Below are 26,520 nucleotides of genomic sequence, written 5' to 3' on the forward strand. Positions count from 1 at the left end.
AAGGAGGACTCCAACCAGCTGGAATTGCTTCTCATTATCAATGTCTATTGGAACCCTCTGAAAATGGCGACGGAGCCTTTCCTGGTCTCAATGAGAGATTCTATGGAAGCCATTCTTTTGACCCAGCCTCCTCACAACATTATCGTGGGGGGATACTTTAACTGCCATGGATTATATCCAGTGGAGATCAATGCACAGGCAAATAGGGTGCCCCCTAGGGTGGGGAAAAAGAAATATGAAAGACTACGAGAGGTCATGGCGGATCAAGATCTGCACATTTTTTAAACGGAAAAGCGGGGGGAGATACTCCAGCCAAACCCACTTGGTCTGCTTTTGGTAAAACCAGTATATTGGACTATGTCTTTGTTTCAAGAGATCTGATACAACGAGTCACAGACTTCGAGGTGAAGGACAGAGACGCAAGCGCCCACGCACTTTTGCATATAATCTGGAAACAACAGGGTATACTTTGGAGAGAAAAAGTGCAAAGGAATATTGAGACTTGCAGTGGTGGGTCTCATCTAAAACTGGAAAAAACAGACATTTTGGTCTTAAATGTTCGGTTTGCTGATCCCCTCAAAAAGGGGGGGCAACGCCAACTATACCCCCCTCCTCGGTGATTACATGTATTTACCTAGGAAATCGGATACGAAGACTAGTCCGCCCAGACATTCCTTTGATGCAGCAGTAAAGGAGCAGAAAAGGCTTCTTCGTAAAGATCTGGCAGACATAGAGGTGATGATGTTGCCAATCATGAAAAAAGATACTAGAACGACATGGCAACTGCTGAATGCGGTAGGCTTCTGGACTCCGGTGTCATTGGCTGGAGTGATACCGGAAGAGTGTTGGAGTGAGATTTTTGGTAAGCTATTCAAAGCAAAAGACAGTGTGTTGCCAAACTGGAAACTTTGGCTTGGCCTTTCGCCTTGGACTATCAAGACGTGATGATGCTTATTAAGAAAGCAAATTCTTCAAGAGCCCCAGGTCCCAACGGGATTACCAACAAAATGATCAAGCTGAGTCCGGAGCTCTGGGCTCCGTTTATTGTAGGTGTTTTCCATAACATTTTTAAATCCAGACAAGTCCGGGAATCCTGGAAGAAGGCAATTATTGTTCCAATTTATAAAAAGGGCTGCATGGGGGATCCATAAAACTATCGCCCAATGGCCTTATTAGACACTTTGAGCAAATTATTCTCGGCTTTTCCTTTCAAACATCTACAGAGTTGGATTCAATCAACTAACAGAGTGGACCTCAGACAAACAGGTTTTGGAAAGGAAATGGGGATGGAACTGAATTTGTTCCTGCTGCTTAATATATGAAAGGGAAAGGCCTACAACGGGAAATCGAAAGATATTTCTTGCCTTCGTGGCTCTCTCTAAGGTTTTTGACAGTGTGCACCGTCAACTTCTCTGGAGAAAGATGGAATCATGGAATTGTCCTCCTCCATTGTTGGGGGCTATTAAGTCCCTCTACGACTCCACTCATGTGCAAGTTCGCTTGAACACTGAAGGAGTTTTGACGTAACCTATCCCTACATTTAGGTGTTTAAAACAGGGGTGCTCGTTGGCCCTGACTCTATTTGGCCTTTTCTTGTTGGATATGTGTGACGAGTTAAAAAAAGCAAGGGCCTTTCCGTCGTCGATCGGAGGTGAGGCATTATCAAGACTACTGTATGCTGATGACATTGTGCTGGTCGACAAAACACCTATTGGGCTTCAGAGACAGTTAATGGCGTTAAATAACTTCTTGCAGCAAAATGGCTTATCTATGAATTTCTCTAAGACCAGTATAATGACGTTGGGACTGCATAGATTTAACGAAAAATCTACCTTCAGGTGGCACATCGAAGACCAGACTTTAGGAACGGCACAATAGATCATTTACCTTGGAACGCTGTTCAGTAGCAGCACTTATGATCAGCCTCGCCAAGGTCAACTTAAAACCGGATTGAAGAGCCTGATTTGCCTGATTTCTACAGCCTAAAATGAGTTCCTTCTTTGACCTTTGGAGCTGAGGCATTCTTGCTTACTCCCTGGGAAATTTGGGCTACTCTGGAGGGCTCCTTCTGGAGGAAAATCCTGAGGATGCCCAGCATTGTGTCAACAGCCCTGATTCAATATGAGTTAGGGTTGATTTCATTAAATGGGGGAGTGATATGGAAGTCTTTATCACTTTAGCAGAAAACCTTGCTACCTGCAGCAGCCCCTTATGAAATCTTGAAAGGTAAACAAGAGAGAACAGACAAGGTCTTAATGGCGCAATTATTGATCTGCTGCCAACAACTTTAGAAAACCTTGTATGCAGATGGAGAAGAACTATGCAATTTTCCGAAAAAGATTTTTAAAAAACTATGGCATAGTGAATGGATTAGAATTTGGAGAAGTGAAACACACAACTAGTGAGGGACTCCCTTAGGGAAGAATCTAAACTCTGCGGTGCCCTTCCAAAATATCTTGTCAAAGCTCTGAATGGATGGTATAGAGATCAGTTCCTTTGTTTTAGATTTAACTTGTACCCCACTAATCAACTCTTTTGATTTTGTCGGAAGGAAGACACAACGTAAACCTTTAAACATGTGCATTGCTTTGTCAAGTTCTGAGGGATGTTAGGACCAAATGTTTGATAACATTTTTGGAGGATTATGGATCATTGGATTCGAGGGAGATTTGATCTTTGTTGCTTAGAGGAGGGAGTTTAGCTGCAAATATTTCCCTCCTGCATTTTCTGAAAGACCTTGAGTTTTTGATTATGAATTATTCATTGTTGAAACAAAAGGTGAATGGAATGCATGGTTTTATGTTTTGATTAAGGTTTCTTTTAAACCATAAATCAGTTAGTAAAAAAAATAAAAAAATAGCAAGACAACTAAACTAGCATTTACATTTGAAGAACAATTCTAAAATGTGCATATATTTTCTTCTGAGATCCCTAATACTGATCTGTGTTCTTAAACTAAATAAATCATCTTTACAGATGCCAGAAATGTGTCCTGTTGGCATTTGTGAGGGGTCAGCAATGAGAGGCGGACACAAAGTAATGTTATCTTCTCAACATTAGCCATATTTATTAAAATAAAATGGTGTTGGAAAAAGGCCTTTCTTGCCCTGTCCAAGAGGATGTCCTACCTATAAAACCAAAACTAAAGCAAAGTGAACTTTTGTCCAAAATACATCTGACGCTGAAACGAACATACAAAATAAGAAAAAAGGTACAATAGAATTGTTTTCATCCTTGTCTCCAGGGTTTAGCTTCCCCTCCCCTGAACTGTTTCAGGAAAAAGAATTTTGAAATGCTCGGTTTCATCAAAGTTCCAATAAAGGTAATGACTATGAGCCTCATTATGTGTTTGGCGATATTTCAGCGCTAATTGCGCCAGGATACCGCCCAGTGCAATTAGCATTACTGCAACTCCGTCTGGCACAATTTGCGCTAGATCCCGATTTGCGAGGGGGCGCTATTACCGATGGCGGTAATAGCACTGAAAATGACTTTAAAGCGAGCGCATTCAGCTCCAGCTTCTAGCTGGAGGTGAATGCCCTGGACCACAGGATTGGGCTGTGCGTTAAATGTAGTCATAATAGCATTACCGCTGCATTTTCCCACTCTGCCCAACTCATGCAGACCCCCAATGTCTCCTTCACTGATATTCTCTTTAAGATGGCAAAGCAAATGTTTTTTCTACCATACGGTTTGAAATATATGGAAAGAAAGTCTTTTATAGTTTTTGGGATGGCAAAGTAAAATGTTAAATTTAACAAAGACTTGATATAATAAAGTTCTTTTTCAACAGCACACTGGATTTCATGGTGTTCTCCTCTGCCAGAAACACCTTTACTGAAATATCGAATTTCAACAAAAATTTAATAGAACAAAACCTCCTTTTCGACACAACATTGAATTTACTTCTATACGCCCCTGCCAGTTGGCTCACTCAGATCCACTGGAATCTCTCCTGACATGTATCTCTTTCCAAAAAAGGTTGAACTGAAACCCCCAACTGAAACCCTGTTTTACTCGCCTGCCAGTAATATCTCCCTTTTGGCTCACACAGATCCCATGGTATACTCTCCTGCCAGGTATACTTTCCAAAAAAGGTTCAGTACTGTATGTTTTTATCAGGTCTCTCTGCAACGTTCATATTCCTCTTAAGTATCACACAATTGTACTTCCTTAGTGGTATAACTTTGTTGACTTCAGTTAGCACCAATTTCCCCCATAATAACATCCCCTATATGAGAGTTTGTTCAAGCGCCGCCTGTCATCCTTTCTTACAATGTCTTGTTCCATGTTTCCCCCAACTGAAATCTCATGTCAGGAAAATGTAACAACTCTTTCCTCCCTGTTTCTCTTTCAATGTCTTTTTGGATTAAGGCAATGCTTGTTCCAGGTTTCCCCCAACTGACATCTCTTATCAGGAGGATTGTACCACTTTTGCCCTCATGTTCCCTCGTGTTCCCTCTCTGTAATGTTGTTTTTCTTAAGACAATGCTGGTTCCCGGTTTCTCCCAACTGACATCTCGTATCAGTGGAATTGCACCAGGTTTGCCCTTGAGTTCTCTCTATATGTCTATTTGGTTGGTATGCAAATCCTTCCCTTAATGGTCCGTGTGCCTTTCGAAATGCCCCAGGGTTACGACTCTCACTGGGCCAACGGACTGATGTCTTTTGGCATCTGCGACTCGTGGAACGATGCTGCGATACAGTATTGTTTTGGAAATGGCTCCCATGGCCTGCCAAGCCCCCTCTCAGCTCCTTTGCCGGCGTCACAATTCCTTACTGGTAAGACTGCTGCCCTTCAGCTCTACAGTGCCGCTGATAACCTCTCTGCGACTGCCAGTGCCTTTGAGCTACTTCTCTGAAGCCTGTCAGTCTCTGTTGGGTATCCTGCCACTCTGATACACCAGAGTGAGAAGAGGCAGTCCGGGAACACCTCTCACCTTCACCTGGGCTCACCCCGGTGCTTCTGCCTCGCTCTGTGACTCTGCTTCCCGCTACGTAATACTCTGCAGCCCAATCCAATTTCTCCTTCACCTTCTTTCACCTGCAAGGGATTCTCAGATTCAAATGTCCCACTCAGTCGATTGAATGGATAACAACTGACTGCATGTTCCTCTTGGCAGTACTATTGGTCCCCATTGACTCTTTACTCCTCTTCTTCGTCCCAGTAGTTAAAGCTTTCTGGTAATTGGAGTCCAAATGATTGCTACAGTGTTTTAAGTACTTTTGTTGAACACTTGTATCAACATAACAATCATCATAAACTCAGATGTTAACTGAGTTTAGAGGAGTTATACATATGTGAAGGATGGATAAAGTGCTGCTTAAGATGTTTAACAGAAGTAGGTTTCAAGACCTTACAATTAAAGAGTTTGGAAGAATGACAACAGGCCATTAGAAACTCTGGGATTTGGGTTTCTTCTCCACAGTCAAGGAAATAATACAGCATATCTTCTGTCAGTGCTATCCCCTCTCCCCGACAGCCATCTCCTCCCATGTGATCCACCCTCGGAATACCACCCCTAGGGTCAGAGTAGCGTCTTAGCAGTTTTTCCAAAGCGGGTGAGCCGTTTTGCCAAACAGAGATTTGGGGGTAGATCCTTATCCTCTGCAGGTGCACCCCTCTGAAACAGCCTCTCTGCCTCTCTCCATGAGCCGGTCCTCCTTAATTTCTGGGAAAAACTCAAGACCTTCCTCTTTGCTTCCTCTTTCTCTCCCCCTCTCCCCTGCTAACCTCCTATCTTTCTCTCCTGCTTCCCTCTTTCTTTCTTTTCCACAACCTGCTCAGTTTGCTGACGGGTCATCTAGTTCACCTCCAGAGCCTCAGAGGTCCCAGCCTTGCCCGCCAGTCCTGCACTTGCCTCCGGGCCTCTGCACTCTGCTTGGCAGTACTGCACTTGGAATACATTCCATGAGAGGGGCAACCACTCTGCACTTAACGCAGGCCCCTGCTGTACTGGGTTGGCACTTATCCCCTTCCCCTCCCTCGCACTTCCTGTCTGCGCACTTGCACAACCTTGAATGTACTAGGCTTAGCAAGTTTCTCTGTCCTATCCTCCCGCTGTCTCCCCTCCCTAGCTTGGGTGTGACTGAAATACTCATGCATAGGCACATTAGATGACCAACCACCAAATGTCGCCAGGACTAGCACGGTAGTTTATTGTTCTGTATCTCCTTTTCCCTCTCCCCATCCCTTTCTTCCCCACTCTTTCTTACACACTTACACTAGTAGAATTTGACTCTAGCCTAGTGAGCTAGATATTGTTGTTAGATCATTCAGAATCTTCAAAGCCTAATAATGATGAGTGTATTCCGTGGTTCCCTTCCTGCCTTTAAGCTCTTTGAAGTATTTCACTTGTGTATGAGCGCTTTACAAATAAACAATTACATTTACAATCAGATAGCGGCTGCCTTCCCCTGGCCATACAGGAGGAGACTTTAGGCTTGGGATTAGTGATGACTCCACAGGATTCATCACACATTTGACAATAACAATGTAGTGGCCCTTTGGTAGAAGGTCATTCGGGTACCCATTTGCTGTTGTTCTATAATCAGCACTTTGAACTTTGCTACTTTATAACAACCACTTTAACAGTCATGGTTCAAAGGGAAGAAAGATGTGAGATGGCTAGCAAAAACATTACCTCAAACTACACAGTTGAGTTGGTAGCTTAGTCCTTACCATGGGTTCCGGTTTCTGAGTGTCCCATATGAAATGTCTTTAGTTCTTCTGATAGTTTGGCATCTAGAATAGAAATTCGGCAAAAACATAACATTCTGGTGAGAAATTGCAGTTTGCTATGAAAAAAACGTACTTATGATAAACTTGTCATGCCTTTGTCTTGTTGGTAGAAATCATCCACATTACTATACTCTTTCAAAGCGCGTCCATAGGTAAGGTTACATGACACATTACAAGGGGAAATTAGAAAACATTTCCTCTGTTACTATAACCTGATCCATTATGACCTGACCCATGAACGTGCACCTAATTTGGCAAGCAATGTTGTTAAAACCTTCACTCCTGTTTTTGTTTTGAATGGTTGTTAAAATGTAGGTAGAGTTAATAGCATTTTGCATATTATTGTTGTATGAGTGCTTATCAAGTGAATGTTGTTTTGTGTGAAATGAAGCATAAAGATGTTGTGAGAGTGAATGTTTTTGTGAGATAGGTCTGTGTTTAAGTCTGGGTGTTTGTTTTAATGTTATCAACTATAAGGTGCATATTGTGAGGTGTGGCTTTTGTTGAGTGTTTGATATGTATCTGTTCGGTGTTTGTTGTGTAGATGTACATATGCGCCAATGTTACTTTTAGACACGATTTTAGGGTGAGGCATAGGATTCCAAAAATCAATCTAAATATATATAAGACAGAGTCGTGTTTGTGGGTTTGTATATGGCGTTGATCTTGGGGATGGAACTCCTCATGAACAGTGAAGTCTGTCGTCATGAATTTTGTTTGGAATGTTCTTTATTTCATTACCAAATGAATGAAACTATTTCTTGCTCAATAGGTCATCCCATTCCCAAGATAATGAATGTTTTTGTTTTTCGGCATTATGTTTAGTGGTGTTCCGCGTGTCCTGGGAGGATAGCTCAGCGGCAACGTGCACACCTTGGAAACAAGACAACACGAAGCAACATAGGTTTGATCCCCAGGTCCGCGCTTATAAACCTCCGGGTATTAAGCGCGTTATAAATACGCAACTAAGAGACTATTCCTGTAACAGTGCCTCGATGCCCCTGGGCTGTGTGAGTGCTTTAAAAATACAAATAAAATAAATCTACAGGTCATTTGTTGAAAGTGATCATTTTAGCGCTGTCTGTGCTAAACTGGTCTTGCTTTTTTTGTTTTCACATTTTTTTTAGGAGGTAGTTAGTGTGTCTTTCTTTTCATTGATTTGTTTTCCGATAAACTCGATATATGTTCATTTCACTAATTAATTGAATAACACATTTTTATTCACCTACGATTTCAATTTTCACATGAATATGGTATCTGTATGTTTACTCTGATTATTTGCAGTGTGTGTTAAGTGGCAAAAATGTCCACCGCTGCTAACAACACTGCAAATAATCAGAGTAAATATACAAATATGATATTCATGTGAGAATTTTTTTAATCAGAGATAAATGAACAATTGGTGTTCAATTAATTAGTGAAATTAACAAGTATCATGTTTTTCCTTTGTTAGTTTGTTTATTCACTTTTACTGCGCACCAGACCCAAGGGTATCAGGGCGCAGCATATTACGACAAATGCCAGGCTTAAAATCTTAGTTACATACATAGGCAAAGGATACAGAATAATTACAAAATAATTACAGGTTTAGTACTGCACACTATGGGCAGGGGTACAACAAAAGATAAAAGATATAAACAAAGTGTCATCTATATACAGCAGATATTTGATTGACTATGCATGCAATCTACCTGGAGTGGGTGGCCTGGCCTACCGGTCGGTGGATTTGAGCAGGTTTATGTCATTTTCGCTGAAGGTCATGTATGGTTGGACTTTCCTAAGTGGGTGTGGCAGAGAATTCCAATGTTTAGCAGCTTTCACAGGGAAGCTGTTACCCCCCCCACTTTGGTAAGTCTAAATCTGGGGATGGTAGGCAGTTCCTGTTGCTGAGTCTCAAGGGTCTGCCAGATGTTCTCCTATGGAATCTGTCCATGAGATAACTGGGGGCCCCATTGTTCCGAGCTTTATGGGTGAGGGAGGGCGTTTTTAGGAGGATTTTATTTTGAGTCTCAAGCCAGTTGTTTTGGCGCCTAGTTGCTGAAATATGTAATCTTCTGGGGACACCTAATGCGGCTCTTAAAGCATTATTCTGAAGGATTTTAATTCTCTGCGTGATTAATTTATTGGCACCTAGGTAGAGGGAGTTACAGTAATCTAGCCTAGAGAGAATCAAGGCTCTCGCTAGTTTCATGCAATTATTGTTCGATAGAAAGGGTTTACCTATCCTAATGAGTTTGCAGGTGTATGCGGTGGCGAAGCCCATCGATTTCACTTGTTTGTTAAAGGAGAGGGTAGAGTCAAGGTAGAAGCCAAGGGTCTTTACCTCCTTGGCCATCTTGATAAGGTTTCCGTCAATAATAAAGGACGTGTACTCCTGTCCTAGTTTCTTTAGGTTAGACTGAGTGCCCAGGTTAAGGAGCTCAGTCTTGTCATAATTAAGGCAAAGACAATGGGTAGCCATCCATGCCTGAATGATGAGATACACCCTGTTTACCAACGCCAAATCCTCTTGATAATCCCCTGAAAGTGTCATCTGCATAGTTAGTGTAGGTGATACCCAGATGGTGCAAATCATCAAAGAGGGGCTTGGTAAATATATTGTATAGTGTTGGTGAGACACAGGAGACCTGGGGGACGCCACACCTGATTGGAATGGGGTCCACTGCTGCTGATGGGGAGAAGACCCTCATAGTTCTGTTGCTCAAAAATTATTCAATCTATTTGTTAGAATCTGTAGAGAAATGTGCCGCCGAGTCCAAGTGTCCACAGAGAACTTTGTGGTCCACGAGGTCGAATGTGGCTGAGAGATCTAATAATAGGAGTAGCGCTGATTTCCCTTTGTCCCTAAGCTTGTCAATCTGGGCTTTCAAATCCATGAGGGTGGTTTCTTTACCGTGCAGAGAGCGGAAGCCAGATTGTCTTGCTCCCAGTAGTTTGCGAGATTCCAGGTATTTTTGAATCTGAAAGTAGGCAATTTTATCCAATATTTTAAGCAAGAAGGGTACTGTTGTGATTGGACGGTAGTTGGCGGGAATTAGAGGGTCTAACGTTTGCTTCTTTTACAATGGGAGTACCCACGATTGTTTTAAATTGGTGTGAATGGTGCCAGAGAAAAATGAGGCATTGACAAGTTTGGGAATAAAAGGAGCTAGATCTCTAGCAGCATCTTTTATTATCTGTGCTGGGCAGAGGTCACCCTGGCAGTTGGAGGGCTTTAGTTATATGATAACTTTTTCTACCTCAAGGGTGGTGTTTTTGGTAAAGTGGAATCTATCCAATTGGTTAGCTAATGTCTCAATGGAGCAGGGGGCTGGGTTATCCAGCTCTGATGATAAGTTCAGGAAGGATTTATTTTTGGCTATTTTGTTCTGCAGGTTAGTGACTTTATTGGAGAGCGCCTGTTGGATTTCTGAGCACCATTTTTGTTTTTGATACAGATATCGGGAATGGGAATAGGTGACTCTAATTCCTTTAGTATAGTGAACAATTCCTTCATACTTGAGTTGGCCTTTGATATACGTTTCCTTTTTTTTATTGGGCTGATATTTTGGTTAGTGTGGCCTTGTTATTTTCTATGGGGAGTAGTCTCCAGGAAGTTTCACTATTCCTCTTTAGTAGTTGTAGGTCCCTTAATTGGGGGGTAAACCACTTGTTTAGGTGGAGTTTAGCCTTGCCCGGTCTGTGTTTGAGTGGGGCAATTTTATCGAGTGTAGTGAGCATAATTTTATTCTACTCGTTGACCAAAGTACTAGGGTCCAGATGGTCTTCCAGTGCGTTCAGGGTTGGCAGGATTGCTGGGATTACACTGTCCAGTGTAATATTCTTTTTATTCCTTGTTAAACAAGGTGGGGCAATAGGAGTGACTATTGGGACTGGTCTAATAGTGGACAGAGTGAATGGAACTAGGAAATGGTCAGTCCACAGTAGTGGGGCGATGCAAGTGATGTTAGCCGTGCAGGTATGTCGGCAACCCAGTCCAGTGTTCGCCCTTTGTTGTGGGTAGGTTTGTTGATTTTTTGGGATAGTCCAAGTTCAGACAAAATATTGGCTGTGTTTGAGGCGTGTTTATCTAGTGGGTCGTTAAATCCTAGGTTGAGGTCTCCAAGTAATAGTAGTTGAGTGGTTGTTTTTAAGTTGTTGGACAATAAATTGTAGAGGTCTTCCTCAAATGTTCCCAGTGGGCCAGGAGGTCTATATATTAAGTGGATGGTAAGGGTCTGAGAGTTGATTAAAGGGAGTGTGAGGACTTCACACGATTGCATAGTTTGTGGGGGAACAGGTCTCAAGGCGAGGCTTGTTTTGGATATCATGGCAATTCCTCCACCTCTTATTTTGTCTCTATCCTGACTGTGTATTGTGTAACCATCGGGGACAGCTAACGATATCATTGGTCCTACTGCATCATGTAGCCATGATTCAGATATGTCCAATTTTTCTGCCATTATGATGTCGGCAATATCTGTTGCATGGGCAACCAAGGACCTTGCATTTATAAGAGCTCCTTTAATTCGGTGCGCCTCAGTGATGGCTGAGGTAAGGATTGGGGCAGTTTGATTATCCATGGTCTGTTGTTTCATGGTATCATGCAAAATGGGAGAAATAGTGTGGCTGGCATGGTTGTGATTGGCCATCTTAACCTTGGTGCACTTCTCATGGGTGTGGGGATTCTTGTTGGTTCTTTTGTTAATTGGGGGAGAGATCTAGTGAGAGGTTCGTGTAGTTTGGATAGTCTAGATTGGAGTCTGAGATTCCTTAGATTTATCTTGCAGGGGCTACTTGTATATAAACTATGTGTAGTTGGATGGATAGATTGGCATGAGATAAGAAGGCAATCTGATGAAATTCTGGGTAGATTAGGCATGACTAATGTACTGTAGAGGGGTAGCTGGTCACAGTATCCAAGACAGGTAATGATTGCGGTGGTGAGAATGTGAAGGTTGTATGAGGAGGTGTACATGTTTGATAGGGGTAGGATAGCGATAAGATTGTGATTAGATACCACATTGGCTCATGGGTAGGCAATTATTCCGTTCTATAGGAGCAAGTGGCCTTGAGCTAGTTAGTGGTGCACTATACAGTATGCTAACCTAGAGGGCACCTTTCAGCAGTGGGTTAAAACATTGGGCATATGAGAGCAGTTGCCAGAGTCAATAGGCACAATGAGCTGTGATGTGACGTAGTGGGCATATGCTAAGAGGAGGCATGCTTTAGTTGTAGTTTATAAATCAGTATACATTCCTCACACATTGGGCACACAGGAGCAATTAACTAGATCATAAGGCACAGATCAGCTGAGGGCTGAGTCAATAAGAGGAAAGGAGCTATATCTGGAGTTTACCAGAGAGTATACAATAATCGTTAGGTCACATAGGTTTAAAGGTGCAGTAAACCGGCACTAATGCAGATGAGCAATCAGGATACGTCAACGTACTGTTCCACAAGAGCGTGAATGAATGACATGCTTCGGGGTGCGTAGCTAGTATGAGAGCAAGACTAGGCATGTGGGCTTACATGTGCAGAGATCAGGCAGGGAAGAGGGCACGTTTGACAAGGCAGCAGGCGTATCAGGTGTAGAATCAAAGAACAGGTTACTTCTTACCTTGTAACGTTCTTTTGATGGGATGTTCCTCCGACGTATTCCTTATCTTTGATAATACGTTTCCAGCTTGCTGGCCTCGGAAATTCTTTCTGTAGAGGGTGCTGCGCGTCGACGTCCGCCGAGTCGATGTCCCTCGACGGCCACCGTATCGTCGCCGACATCACCATGCCCATAAATAGCCACGCGCGGCGTCCGTTGCTCAGTTCCGTTTTGTAGCATAAGAAAAGTCATGCCTGAATTGGTTATTGACCTTGAAGGAGCGTAAGCTGCAACCACAAGGGAAGTATTACTGCGGGGATGGATGGGAGGGGCGATAAGGAATACATCGGAGGAACATCCCATCGAAAGAACGTTACAAGGTAAGAAGTAACTTGCTCTTCGAAGGGATTGTGTCCTCCGACGTATTCCTTATCTTTGATAGACTCCCATAGCAGTCACATGTAATTGGAGGTGTGAGTAAGAATGTCATGTATCCCTTTAGAGATGGATGGAATGTAATACGGCTTTGCCAAATCTGGTCTCTTGACTAGTGGAGGAATCCAGGTTGTAAAATTTTGTGAATGTATGTGCGGATGACCATGTGGCAGCCGCACATATGTCTCTGACCGATACCCCTCTTTGGAGGGCCGAAGAGGCTGCGATACCCCTGGTTGAATGAGCCCTAAGATTTTAGGGTGGCTCTTTCCCTGCCAGTTTGTAACATTCCAGAAGGGCCAAAATAATCCACCTGGAAATGGTTTGTTTTGTTATGGGTAATCCCAACTTGTGTAGTGAACAGAGAGTGTGTCAGCGGAAACAAAATTCAAGTTAAAGTGGTGACCGGCAATGGGTTGGGGAGAGAGGGGGCCCCCGAAATTCGGAATCACAGATCAGACCATATAAACCAAACAATAATTGAAAAACATGAATATTTTATTTAAATTCCATTTGTTAAAACATACATATTACATTTTAAATTTTGTTACGAGCTCATCTCTAAATAGCAGCAGATTGTTGTAGAATAAAGTGCATAGTGAAACAAAGTGCCAATATAAAACCAGACTGAAAATTCAGTCAGTATTAACTTCATGTTGCCAAGCTGTCTGAACCTCAAGTCGGCTGAAGGGGGTCACCCGGCTGGTGGTCAGAGGCTATGGCCGCATTTAACAATATAGAGAAAACCCCAAAAATATGTGGACAAGGCAATGGTAGTTCCTAATTAGAAAAAGGGGTGCCATACGTCGACTACTGTACTGTCATGACCTACTATATACACTAGGTCTGACATATACACAGGAAGTAGTTTCGATGGTGCGGAGCATCTAGGCTGTTTCACGGTTGATGCCCATCTTCTTCAGGACGGCGCACTCCCGTTGGAATATTTGCCACTTGAAGGTTTTAATGTAGCAATAAGGCAATAATACACACAGGAATACAGAATTATGCAAAATGAATCCATAATTTTACCAATATCTCAATTTTGAAACTGGCCACTTGTTCCCGAATGTACATCCTGGGAAATGTGTATGGACCTGTAGGGCAAGTTCTCAGTCAAGTAGAACTAAATTGGGAACGGATCACAAGCATAGGAGTTCAATCGCACAATTATGTCACGGTCGACCAGTCACAATAAGGCATCTGAAAAGATCTGTCCTACTGGAGTCTAGTGTTGTTCACCGCGTTATGATTCGTGCGCAGATAGCGTCAGTCTGTGCGCGAACCATCCCGCCTTCGTTGACTCCTCAATAGCTCTCCCAACTTGTGACCTGAGTATCCTACAAACAGTTGGTCTGCTTGCCTGATCCTAGCCATTCTGCTGATGTAAACGCTTAGAGCTCGCCTTTCGGTCCAGCCTATGTAGCCTTTCTTCCTCTTTCCCCGGATGGGGAGAAGGGTAGAACGAAGGTAAGGTAATTTTCTGAGTAATATGAAATTCAGAAACCACCTTTGGGAGGAAATTAGGCTTCACCTGTAGGACAACTTTGTCCTTGTGGAAAATTGTATGTGGGGGTTTACAGGAGAGAGCTTGTAGCTCGCTCACCCTCCTAGCAGATGTTAGTGCTACCAATAGGACAGTTTTAAGCGTGAGAAATCTCAGCAAACAAGAGTGAAGTGGTTTGAATGGAGAGCCCATTAGGAAGTTTAAGACTAAATTTAAGCCCCATAAGGGAACTTGGAATGGTTTTGGAGGATAAACATTAGTTAATCCCTTGAGAAATTGTATCACTGGAGGTAGTTTGAAATACGATGGTTCCTCCGCAGTGCGCTTGAAGATTGAAAGCGCTGCGAGATAGCCTTTTACAGTGCCAACTTGAAGGCCTGAGTTTGCCAAGTAGAGTAGAAACGATAAGACCGTTGGTGTACCACATGAAAAAGGGTTGATATTTCCTTCTCTACACCAGCTGCAAAATTTCTTCCAACGGCAGCGGTATAAAGACTTTGTTGCTGGCCTTCTGGCCGAAAGCAACACCTCCATGACGTCATCAGGGAGATCCCAATCCTTGTACCTCACCCTTTCAGAAGCCAAGCGTGAAGGTTGAGGGTTCTGATGTCTGGATGGAGAACCTGACCTCCCTTCTGCGAGAGAAGATTCTCTTTGAGTGGAAGACGGATTGGAGGGCAGATGGACATATCTAGAAGGTCCGGGTACCACGTTCTCCTGGCCCAGTCCGGGGCAATTAGGATCATGGTTTTCTGGAATCTTCTCAACCTCCTGATCATTTGAGGATCACAGGGACTGGTGGATACGCGTAAAGGAGTGGAAACTCCCAGTCCACTACGAACGCGTCTCCTAGAGCTCCTCTCGGGGGAAATTCCCTTGAACAGAACAGGTCGCACTTCCTGTTGGTGCTTGTGGCGAACAGATCCACCTGAGGGGTTCCCCAAAGGGTGAAGACCTCTTGAAGGACTTCCTCAGCTAGCTCCCACTCGTGGGAGACTGTGCTCTGCCTGCTCAGAGCGTCCGCTGTCAAGTTCTTCTCTCCGGCTACGTGGACTGCTGATAGAGAGATTCCTTCCTGAATTGTCCAAAACCAGAGTTGCATTGCCTCTCTGCACAGTGGCAGTGACCCTACGCCTCCTCTTTTGTTGAGGTAGTGCATGGCCACCGTGTTGTCCGTCATTATCAGGACATTTCTCCCCTGTACTGATGGCAGGAAAGGTTTCAGCGCTAGTCTGATCGCTCTCAGCTCCAATAGGTTGATGGAGACCAACGATCGCTGATGGTCAAGTCGTTGGCATGGGCTCCCCACCCCGTGAGTGAGGCGTCTGTGACTACTGTTATCTCCGGCTATGGTTGCCAAAACAGTTCTCCTTTCAAGATGTTCTCTGGATAGGCCCACCATTGAAGGTCACGGGCTACCTTGTCTGGAATCCGGAGGAGATCTGTCAGTTCTCAGTGCCCACTGAAGAGATCTCATTCTCAGGCGAGCCTCTGGCACAAGGAAGATGCAGGATGCCATGAGGCCTAGCAACCTCAAAAAGTCGAAGGCTGGGAGACGTTGGGCATTTTGAAACTTGTTGACCATCTGCAGAATATCTTGAGCCCTCACCTCTGGTGGCGAGGCTTTTCCCAGGGAAGTGTCCAGGACCGCTCCAATGAACTGGAGTCTCTGTGATGGTATCATCTGTGACTTCTTTAAATTCAGGGAGAAGCCTTGTTTGTGAAGGAAATGGCAGACATAATCTAGCTGGGTCTGAGCTTGTTCCGAAGATACAGCCATGATCAGCCAATCATCTAGGTAGGGATCCCTTCCCTCCTTAGGCTCGCAGCCACTACCGACATTAGCTTGGTGAAGACCCTCGGGGCAGAGGTCAGCCCAAATGGCAGAACTCGAAATTGATAATGAGAGTCGCCAATTGCGAACCTCAGGTATTTCCTGTGTTTGAGATGGATTGGCACATGGAAATAAGCATCCTGAAGGTCCAGGAGCTGGAGGGCCTGAAGGTTCTGAGAGAGAGTTACCATCTTGAACTTGTCCTTCCTGTGGAACTTGTTCAATTCTCGTAAGTCCAGGATGGGTCTCAGTCCTCCGTCCTTTTTTGGTATGAGAAAGTAGGGGGAGTACCAGCCCTTGTTCCTGTCCGCTACAGGTACCGGTTCTATGGCACCTTTCTCTAGCAGGTCTATAATTTCCTGCAAGAGGAACGGATCTGGAACTTTTAGAGAGCTGTTCCCCGGTGGATGACTCTGAGGGATGTGTAGAAAGGGTAGGCAGTAACCCTGGGCAACTGTCTCCAATGCCCAAGCATCTGACGTAATAGCCTGCCATTCTGTCAGATGGTGAGTTAACCTGCCCCCTACAGGTGTCTTGTGTGGAAAGACCTCAGAGTGGTTTGGGGGCGGCTGATGCAGATGCTGAGGGTAAAGAGGCACCTGCTGCTGCTGCGGCCTTAGTACTTTTGACCCGTCCACCTCGGGTGGATCTCCTTGGGCCTCTTTCAGCCGGCTGTCCTCTGCCTTTCATGAATGCGGAATAATAGCGAAAGGACTTTCCTCTTCCAGAGGTTCCTGAGGGCGAAAAGGAGTTTGGCGGATAGTAGCTCCTAAAGATTTTGCTGCTGCTTTAGATGTCTGCAACTTTTCCAGACTGTCATCAGCCTTTTTTCCGAATAATGAAGAGCCGTCAAAGGGCATATTCAAAAGTCTGGCCTGTACATCTGGAGCAAAGCCAGACTTTCGCAACCACGCATGCCTGCGGATTGTTGTACTTGCCGCCGTGGCCCTGCTGATACTGTCAGCGGAATCGATGCCAGTTTGAAGTGACTCGCACATGGCATCTTTGCCATCTTTAATAATGTTAAGGAAGGCTTCCTTTTCCTCTCCTTCGGGTATGCAGTCAGCCGCTGATGAAGCACACTCCCACAGTGTGTGACTGAACTTGGCGAGCGTACAGGTGGCGTTGATGGACTTCAACGCCATACTACAAGCAGAGAAGATTTTCTTTGCCATAGAATCGTACCTCTTGTCATCTCTATCCTGTGGCACAGTAGGGTAAGCGGTCCTGCTGCTTGATGAAGTTTCCGCTTGGACCAACAGGCTCTCTGGAGTCGGGTGTTTCGATAAGTATTCAGGGTCAGCTGCAGCTAGCCTATACTTGGCTGATAATCTTTTATTGACAGCAGAGATAACTTCAGGAGTTTCCCAATTAGATGCAATCTTTCTTTGTAAGGCTGTATGGAAGGGGACCACAGGATCCTCCTGTGGACCTTTGTCTAATATGTCTGTCAGGTCATCCTGTTGAAAAACAGGCAAAGGCGCAGACCAACCCATGAATTCAATAATTATTGCCATCGGGGTTCTATAGGGTGTTTCGGCATGTTCCCCTGGGTCTGGCTTAACAAAATCCACTTCTGGGGAAGTGTCCAGCCCACTTGCCTCATGTAATGACTCTTGTAGGTCTTTCAACCTTCTTTCCTCAGAGGTGAAATCCTCTGAAACAGGTAGTGTGGTCCTCTGCAACCCGTAGGTTTCCTGGTCAGAATCTTCCCCTTCTTCATAAATTGAAGATAATCCAGGGTACTCTGACCTCTGAAATGGTATAAACCCCATTTCTAAGGCAGAAGGAGCCAAACTAGTCATTATTGTGCGAGAAAACGTCGATGTCGTCGACGCTGATCTGACAGGCTTCGGAGGCACAGAGAACGGTGTCGAGAAAACTGGAAGAGGCCTCGAAGAACTCGAGAGGATCGGGATCCTACTCGAGGATGTCGACGACGGTCTCGGCGTTGTGCCGGAGGCTCTTGGAATCACCGTTGGCTGTGGAGTAGCCATGGTCTTCTCTTTCATCTGCGTCGATGTCGGCATCGACGATGGTGTCGAGTCGATCGACCGATGCGTCGAAGAACCCTTCGACAACGGCGTCGATGGCGCCAATCCATGCGTCGAAGGGATCTTCAACAACGGCGTCGAAGACGGTGCCTTCTTACCCGATGGCCCATGGCGCTCTCGGGTGGAATGTTTCGCCGGGTGCTGCGACTCGCGGCGTTTTGATTTTTTGGGTTTTTTACCCGGGGTATCACCCTCATCTGTCTTCGAGGGGGTCGAGGCTGCTTTCTCGAAGACGCTTAACATTTTCTTCCTGAATTCCTCCCACTCAGCCTGAGAGCTGTGTTTTGTGGGGCAGGAGACCCTTTCTGGCGAAAGTCAAGACTACGAGGAAGGGGATCTTCGACGTCTCTTCTTTGAGTGTCTTGAACTCGACGAATGGTGGGAGCTACTTCGAGATCTAGAATGGGAATGTTTTCGATGGCGAGGAGACAAATGCCTCGACTCAGCCGAAGAAACTTTCGAGGAGGTTTTGACTTACTTACCTCTCTCGAGCTTCCCCTTGCGCTCCTTCAAGGCTTTCGCCATCATGGACATGCAGTCCTCACACTCCGAACAATGGTGCTCTGCTCCCAAGCACCACAAGCAGATCCTGTGTGGATCAGTTATCGACATTTTTTTTACCGCAGTCTCAACATTTTTTGAAGCCGGATCGCGGCTTTGTCGGTTCCGATGAAGATGCAATTGAGAACGAGTTGGTATATTCGAGTAGATGTAGATTATTGGACTGAACTGAGCAACGATGTTCTGAGGCCCCACAAAGCGCGAAAAAACGGATCTGAGCAACGGACGCTGCGCGTGGATATTTATGGGCATGGTGACGTCGGCGTCGATACGGTGGCCGTCGAGGGACATCGACTCGGCGGATGTTGACGCGCAGCGCCCTCTACAGAAAAAATTTCCGAGGCCAGCAAGCTGGAAACGTATTATCAAAGATAAGGAATGCGTCGGAGGACACAATCCCTTCGAAAGCAGTGTTTACAAGTACAATGCAAATTACAAATAATTCAGAGCAATGTGTGCAAAGCCACTTAGGTACACGGGTGGCGGTGAATGGCAACTATGATTACTGAGAAAGGCAGTGGGCTAAGCGTCCGTCCGCATTTTGGGGCATCTCAGCAGGGGGAAACATATTAATAATGTTGCCGAAGTTGCGCGTATGTTATAAGAGGCGTCACGAGATCGCTGGTTACCTTTTCTTCCTGGGGAGCGAGGGGATGAGGCTGCCAGTCTGTCGATGGATCTTCGCAAAGATGAAAGAGCAACGCGGGGAACCGACCCAACACCCTCCTGACAATAAATGACAGGATTGAGCTGAACCAGCTCCCAACGTCACGGGTAGCACTTCTCTGTATTTGCGTGACGTCAGGACAGTGTAAACACTGACAGAGAAGGCCAGGTGAAGTCCACTTCGGTACCAGCAGTTCGAGGGACAGATCTTCAGTAATTCCTCGGTGGTAGTAATGGCACAGATACCGGCAGGGCACAACACCAGCAGAAAGGAAATGGGGAGGCAGACCATTCAAGGAGGAAAGGAAGAGTAGGGGAAGAGAACGAACACCCCAGGACCGGACCCCTTCCCAACCAAGGAATGGTGCAGGGCTAGAGAGGAACCCAGGCAGGGACCTACCTTACCCCAAAGACCAAGTACCAGACTGGAACCCAAAAGGGCAAGTAACAAGGCAGGGCAGGGCAAAAGGAACAAGGCAAGGATAAGGAGCACTGGGCTAGCACGAGGTAGAAACAGGAACAGGACAGGAGCAGAACAGAGATTCAGGCAAGTAGGGCTCCTGGAGCGCAAACACGGAACAAACCGCGTTGAGACGCGTTGTTTCCGGGTCTGCAATGGCTATTTATAGCCTGGGACCAAAGTGAGGCTTGGAACGCAAGCCGCTGTCACTGCGCATGCGCGAAACGTCGGATACTGACGTTCCGCGCATGCGCAGGACATTCAAGATGGCCGCGCCCAGGGAGCCGGGAGCCCGGACCGCGGTACGCCGAAGAGAAAGGCGCCAACGCGGATACAATCTCCAGGAGGGAGACCGCCGTAGCTGAGGACCCCGACCCCCAGAACAGGCGAGTGGCGCGCGCCGCGTGACACCATACCCCCTCCCGGACAACCCCGGGGCACCAGGTTTCCAGGGATAGCGACGGAAGAAGTCCCGAACTAAGCGCGGGGCATGCACAAAGGAGCAAGGCTCCCAAGTGCGGTCACAAGCCGGATAGCCTTTCCAACTGACCAAATACTGAAGCACCCCACGCCTAATCCGCGAATCACAAATCTCCTCTACCTCAAACTCAGGGACCCCCTGGACCAACACCGGGGCAGGACGGGAACATGGACGGCCAAGAACATCAGGCACACAGGGTTTCAAAAGGGAGACATGAAAAACAGGATGAATCCGCCAAGAGTGAGGCAAAGACAAACGAAAGGCAACAGGGGAAATGCGTTGAAGGACGCGAAAGGGCCCAAAAAAGCGGGGAGCCAATTTCACGGGCAAATTGCGAGCAGGCAGATTCTTGGAAGATAGCCAAACCATATCGCCAACCTGAAGGTCGGGCTCAGGACTCCGCCGTTTATCGGCCTGAACCTTCATACGTGCTTGTGCCACTGCCAAGGTACTGGCCGCCAGGCGATGTCGATCGCGGATGAGAGCCACCATGGCATCAGCCGACGGAACGGCACTAGGAGGCATCGGACGAAGAGGCAGCAGCTTGGGGTGCAGACCAACAGAACAAACGAAGGGACTGAGTCCGGTAGCAGAATGAACAGCATTGTTGTAAGCCACCTCCGCGGTGTCTAACCAATCTGACCAGTTGTCCTGAGTGGCATTGGCGTAACATCGCAGGTACTGTTCTAGGGATTGATTAGTACGCTCGGTTTGCCCATTGGTTTGGGGATGGTAACCGGAACTCAGAGCGCGCTGAATGTCCAAATGACGACACAGTTGTTCCCAGAAAGAAGAAACAAACTGCGAACCACGATCCGACAGAATCTTCTCAGGAAGGCCGTGAAGACGATACACCTCATGTAAGAAACGTCGAGCCATCTGGGAGGCAGTGGGCAGCTTCGGAAAAGGTATGAAGTGAGCCAACTTGGAAAAACAATCCACCACCACCATGATACACGTATTCCCACCAGAGGGTGGTAATTCAACAATGAAGTCCGTGGCAATAGTATGCCAGGGGTACGGTGGCGTAGACGTAGGTCGCAGTAGACCAAGGGGTTTCTTGCGTGGAACCTTCACTTGAGCACAAACAGGGCAAGAATCCACATATTGCTTAACTTGTTTGGCCCATCCTGGCCACCAGAATTGTCGTGCAACCAATTCTTGGGTGGTATTGACCCCACGATGACCACAGACAACGGAATCATGACAATTCTGTAGGACAGTCCTTCGAAGATTCAGAGTGGGGACGTACAGGCGATCCTTGAAGAAAAGCAATCCGTTGCGTTCACAGATGTCGTAATGTCGCAACACCAGGGATCTGGAGGGATCCGCCCGAGTCGCATCTAAGAGTTGCTGAAGCTGAGGAGTCAACATCGATAGGAAATGCTTCGAAGCAATCAAGGGTTCCTTGGTCTTGGCTCTGTCTATGTCGTCCTCCAAGGATCGGGACAGGGCATCGGCCTTTATGTTCTGAGAGCAAGGTATGTAAGTCACCACGAAATCGAACTGACAAAAGAAAAAGGCCCAACGTGCATGCCGTGAGGTTCTGCATTGCAAGGAACGTAAAAATTGAAGGTTACGGTGGTCTGTGCGCACTTCCACTGGATATTTACCACCCAGCAAGTGATGTCGCCACTCTTCGAAGGCTGCTTTTATGGCCAAAAGTTCCTTCTCGATCACAGCGTAGTTTCTTTCGCTGGGTGACAGCTTCCGCGAATAGTAGGCCACAGGATGTTCTATTTCTGTAACTGGATCACGCTGCAACAGGACTGCACCAACTGCATAGTCCGAGGCATCCGTTTCAACTAAGAATGGTTCTTTGTCATCCGGATGATTCAAAATAGGAGCTGACATAAAGGCTTTTTTTAATTCCTGAAATGCCACTTCGGCCTGAGAATCCCAAAAGAAAGGAATCTTGTTGCTGGTCAGACGAGTCAACATGGCAGTTAAGTGAGAAAATTGTGGAATGAAACGTCGGTAGAAATTAGCGAAGCCCAAGAACCGTTGCAGTGACTTAACATCATGGGGCTGTTTCCATTCCCGTATGGCTTGCAGTTTCGTGGGGTCCATCCGAACTCCTGTGCTGCTGATTACATAGCCTAGGAATTCCACACTTTCCAGATGAAATTGGCATTTCTCAGCTTTGGCATACAAATGATTGGCAGATAATCTACGGAGGACTTCCTGAACATGTTCAACATGAGCCATGCGAGTAGAAGAAAAAATCAAGATGTCGTCCAGATATACCCATACTGACACTCCTACAAGATCTGAAAAGACAACATCCATGAACCGTTGGAAGACGGCCGGGGCATTGCAAAGTCCAAACGGCATTCCCCTATACTCGTAATGCCCAAAAGGTGTTTTGAAGGCCGTCTTCCACTCATCACCATCCTTAATCCGCACTAAGTGGTAGGCTCCTCTTAAATCCAACTTGGTGAAGATCCGAGCAGATTTCAAGGATTCAATGATGTCCCGGATGAGTGGCAGGGGGTATCGGTCCTTGCACGTGATTTCATTCAACCGGCGATAATCAATACACGGGCGCAAAGTACCCTCTTTCTTTTTGACGAAGAAAAGCGGAAATCCCGCGGGGGATTTAGATGGTACAATGTAGCCCTTATCAAGGCAATCCTCGATGTACTCCTGCAGGACACCCTTTTCTAATTGCGTCAAAGAATAAACCTTGCCATGAGGAATGACTGCATCAGGCAGAATATCAATGGAGCAGTCGAACTGTCTGTGAGGAGGCAATGGAATGTCTTCTGGTTTGGAAAATACCTTGAGAAATTCAGCATATTCCTGAGGTATGGACTGAGTAACACATAGGCGGACAGAGGTGTTTCCAGGAGTGGGTAGCCCCAAACCAGATTTTGCCGGAAGGGTATCACGAAGACGACATTCCTGAGAACAACGTGCAGAAGAAAAGACCATGGTTCGGGAAGTCCAATTGACCTGTGGATTGTGGTAAAGCAGCCAAGGCAAGCCGAGCACTACCGGGAAGGAGGGAGACTTGATCACATCCAACGAAATCCGTTCAAGATGTTCTTCCACTGATAGCCATAACTGACCGGAATGTTGGCACACAGGACCCGAAGACAAAGGTGTACCATCGATTACCTCAACCACTGCTGAATGTTCCTTGCGATACAGGTGGATCCCATTGGAAACTGCAAACGAGGCATCAATGTAATTGCCCGATGCTCCACAGTCCAGAAGAGCCCTGGTCGTAATGCATTTCCCTTGCCATGCAATACCGACTTCCAAGACCAATAAGGGCACCGAGTGCATGGGAGGAAGGTCTGAATCAGAAAAACGGCCCACCGCTGCCTTCTCACCACACAGCGGGCCCGTTAGTTTTCCGATTTCTTCAAGGGACGTAGAGGACAGGTACCTAGATAATGTCCAGTCCCTCCACAATACAGACATAGGTTTTGTTGACGTCTTCTCTTCTTCTCAGCCTCAGATAATGGTCCGCGAATAGCTCCCAGTTGCATGGGCTCAGGACCCGCGTCAGTTGGGGTTGTAGATCCCGAAGGGTGTACTGAGAGTCCCGGATGGTATCTTTCCATTCGACGACGTTCACTTCTCCTTTCAGCCAGTCGGTGGTCGATACGGAGGACCTGATCCAACAATGCGGGTAGGGTTTCTGGTTCAGGAATATGCAGCAATTCATCCTTGTATTCGTCTCGTAACCCACGACGGAATAAAGTCTTCTGAGTGATTTCGGGCCATTGGGAATCAGTTGCAAGCTGCCGAAACCGACTAATGTAGTTAATGATGTCACCAGATCCCTGTTTGATTTCCATCAGCTGGTTCTGGGCCACGGCAGCCAGGTTGGGTGGTTTGAAGATATCCAGAAAGGCCTTTTAAAAAGCAGCAAAATCACTCAACAAGGGACTATCGGCGGAAACCAGGGGAGCAGCCCAAGCTAGAGCGTTGCCGGTCAAGTTACCAAGGATGTACCCTATCTTGGCTTTGTCTTGATTGAAATGGCTAGATCGAAACTGAAAATGAATCCGGCAATGGGTACAAAACTCCGCCACTCGACGTGGATCACCATCAAACTTCATAGGAGTTGTGTGGGCCATAGAATTCTCAGGTAGTGGAGCAATATTCAATCCTCGACCCATTGCTTGCCGAAGAGTGTCATTCTCCTGGCGAAGGGTGGTCATCTCGAGACGCAGGGCTCGTACTTCCTCACGTAGTTCTTGCATGTCTGCCATGTCGGAGCTGGAGGAAAGGCGTCTCAATCTGTTATAAGAGGCGTCACGAGATCGCTGGTTACCTTTTCTTCCTGGGGAGCGAGGGGATGAGGCTGCCAGTCTGTCGATGGATCTTCGCAAAGATGAAAGAGCAACGCGGGGAACCGACCCAACACCCTCCTGACAATAAATGACAGGATTGAGCTGAACCAGCTCCCAACGTCACGGGTAGCACTTCTCTGTATTTGCGTGACGTCAGGACAGTGTAAACACTGACAGAGAAGGCCAGGTGAAGTCCACTTCGGTACCAGCAGTTCGAGGGACAGATCTTCGGTAATTCCTCGGTGGTAGTAATGGCACAGATACCGGCAGGGCACAAGACCAGCAGAAAGGAAATGGGGAGGCAGACCATTCAAGGAGGAAAGGAAGAGTAGGGGAAGAGAACGAACACCCCAGGACCGGACCCCTTCCCAACCAAGGAATGGTGCAGGGCTAGAGAGGAACCCAGGCAGGGACCTACCTTACCCCAAAGACCAAGTACCAGACTGGAACCCAAAAGGGCAAGTAACAAGGCAGGGCAGGGCAAAAGGAACAAGGCAAGGATAAGGAGCACTGGGCTAGCACGAGGTAGAAACAGGAACAGGACAGGAGCAGAACAGAGATTCAGGCAAGTAGGGCTCCTGGAGCGCAAACACGGAACAAACCGCGTTGAGACGCGTTGTTTCCGGGTCTGCAACGGCTATTTATAGCCTGGGACCAAAGTGAGGCTTGGAACGCAAGCCGCTGTCACTGCGCATGCGTGAAACGTCGGATACTGACGTTCCGCGCATGCGCAGGACATTCAAGATGGCCGCGCCCAGGGAGCCGGGAGCCCGGACCGCGGTACGCCGAAGAGAAAGGCGCCAACGCGGATACAATCTCCAGGAGGGAGACCGCCGTAGCTGAGGACCCCGACCCCCAGAACAGGCGAGTGGCGCGCGCCGCCTGACAGCGTATTGGGACCAAACAGGATAAGGATTGACAATACAAGAGAGCCTCATTCCGGCTCAAAGTCAGACATAGGCAGTATGAATTGTAAAGTTGAGGGCGTTATGTGGCGCTAACTAAGCATGCAGTGACAACAGTATGTGTTAGGTGAAATGCCGTGCTTTAGCAGACTAGGCAGTATAAGGCAATTTGGCTTAACACAATGTAGCATTATATAGCACTAAGTAAACATTGTAGTTTTACAGTTCCTGTTAGGCCCATTTTTCTATAGGTAGCAATCGGGTACAATAAGTAACTTGGCTGTAAAGTGCATGTAGATTCTGGTATGGTAATCCCTAGTATGCACTGCAGTCACATATGAAGAAATACAGAGCATTCTTTGTAAAGGCATCGTGAAGTAGACAACTGAAATGAAGTTTGGGCTAGAAACCTTTATTAAACATTCAAAAAGGTTGTAAAAAAGCCTTGCTTGCCCTATGCTAATGTGGGATTTCCCTACCTAAATGAAAACTAAGGAGAGTCTACATCAGGAAGTCCAAAGTAAATGTAAATGTCTTTCTGTGTCCAAAATCCTATGCAAAATCCTTTGCTTGCCCTCACATCTTTATTTGTACAATGTGTAGAGATTTCAATGTCAGAATCATAAGTGTTGAAATAATTGTTCAGAGCTTCTTCCAGGTTTGCAAAGGGGTTCAGTTCCCCACGGATTGAGATAGTTCACAGGGCAAATGGATGCTCTTCCCCAGCGTTCGGGTTTAATGGGGGTTCCCTTTGCCATGCTTTCAAGTCTTTAAACTACTTCAAAACACAATTCTTTGTGGTACATCCCAGCTCTTCTGGTTTGGTAATCTTTCATTGATTTCACAAATTACAGTTCCTTAATTTCAGTTCACACAAAATGTCCTTTATATTCAATCACATGTTTCTTTGCAAGTACTTTAAATGTATGTAGGTATGGCATTTCCATAGGTAGGTGTCTTCGGTCTAGGTGGAGTTATCGGACCACACGG

General features: G+C 46.2%; 1 protein-coding gene across 2 annotated transcripts in view; it reads right to left on the reverse strand.

Annotated features, from left to right (window-relative positions):
- LOC138447677 (C-type lectin domain family 4 member G-like) overlaps nucleotides 1-26,520 on the reverse strand; it is a 473,303-nt gene that overhangs the window by 193,149 nt on the left and 253,634 nt on the right. For both annotated transcript variants that reach the window (XM_069603941.1, XM_069603940.1), the window contains one exon: nucleotides 6,683-6,745. In XM_069603941.1, the coding sequence (XP_069460042.1) occupies nucleotides 6,683-6,745 (63 nt within the window). The remainder of the gene's footprint in view (nucleotides 1-6,682; nucleotides 6,746-26,520) is intronic.

The sequence above is a fragment of the Ambystoma mexicanum genome, chromosome 3q (genome assembly GCF_040938575.1).
Source record: "Ambystoma mexicanum isolate Mex_15411 chromosome 3q, UKY_AmexF1_1, whole genome shotgun sequence".
Classification (NCBI taxonomy): Eukaryota; Metazoa; Chordata; class Amphibia; order Caudata; family Ambystomatidae; genus Ambystoma; species Ambystoma mexicanum.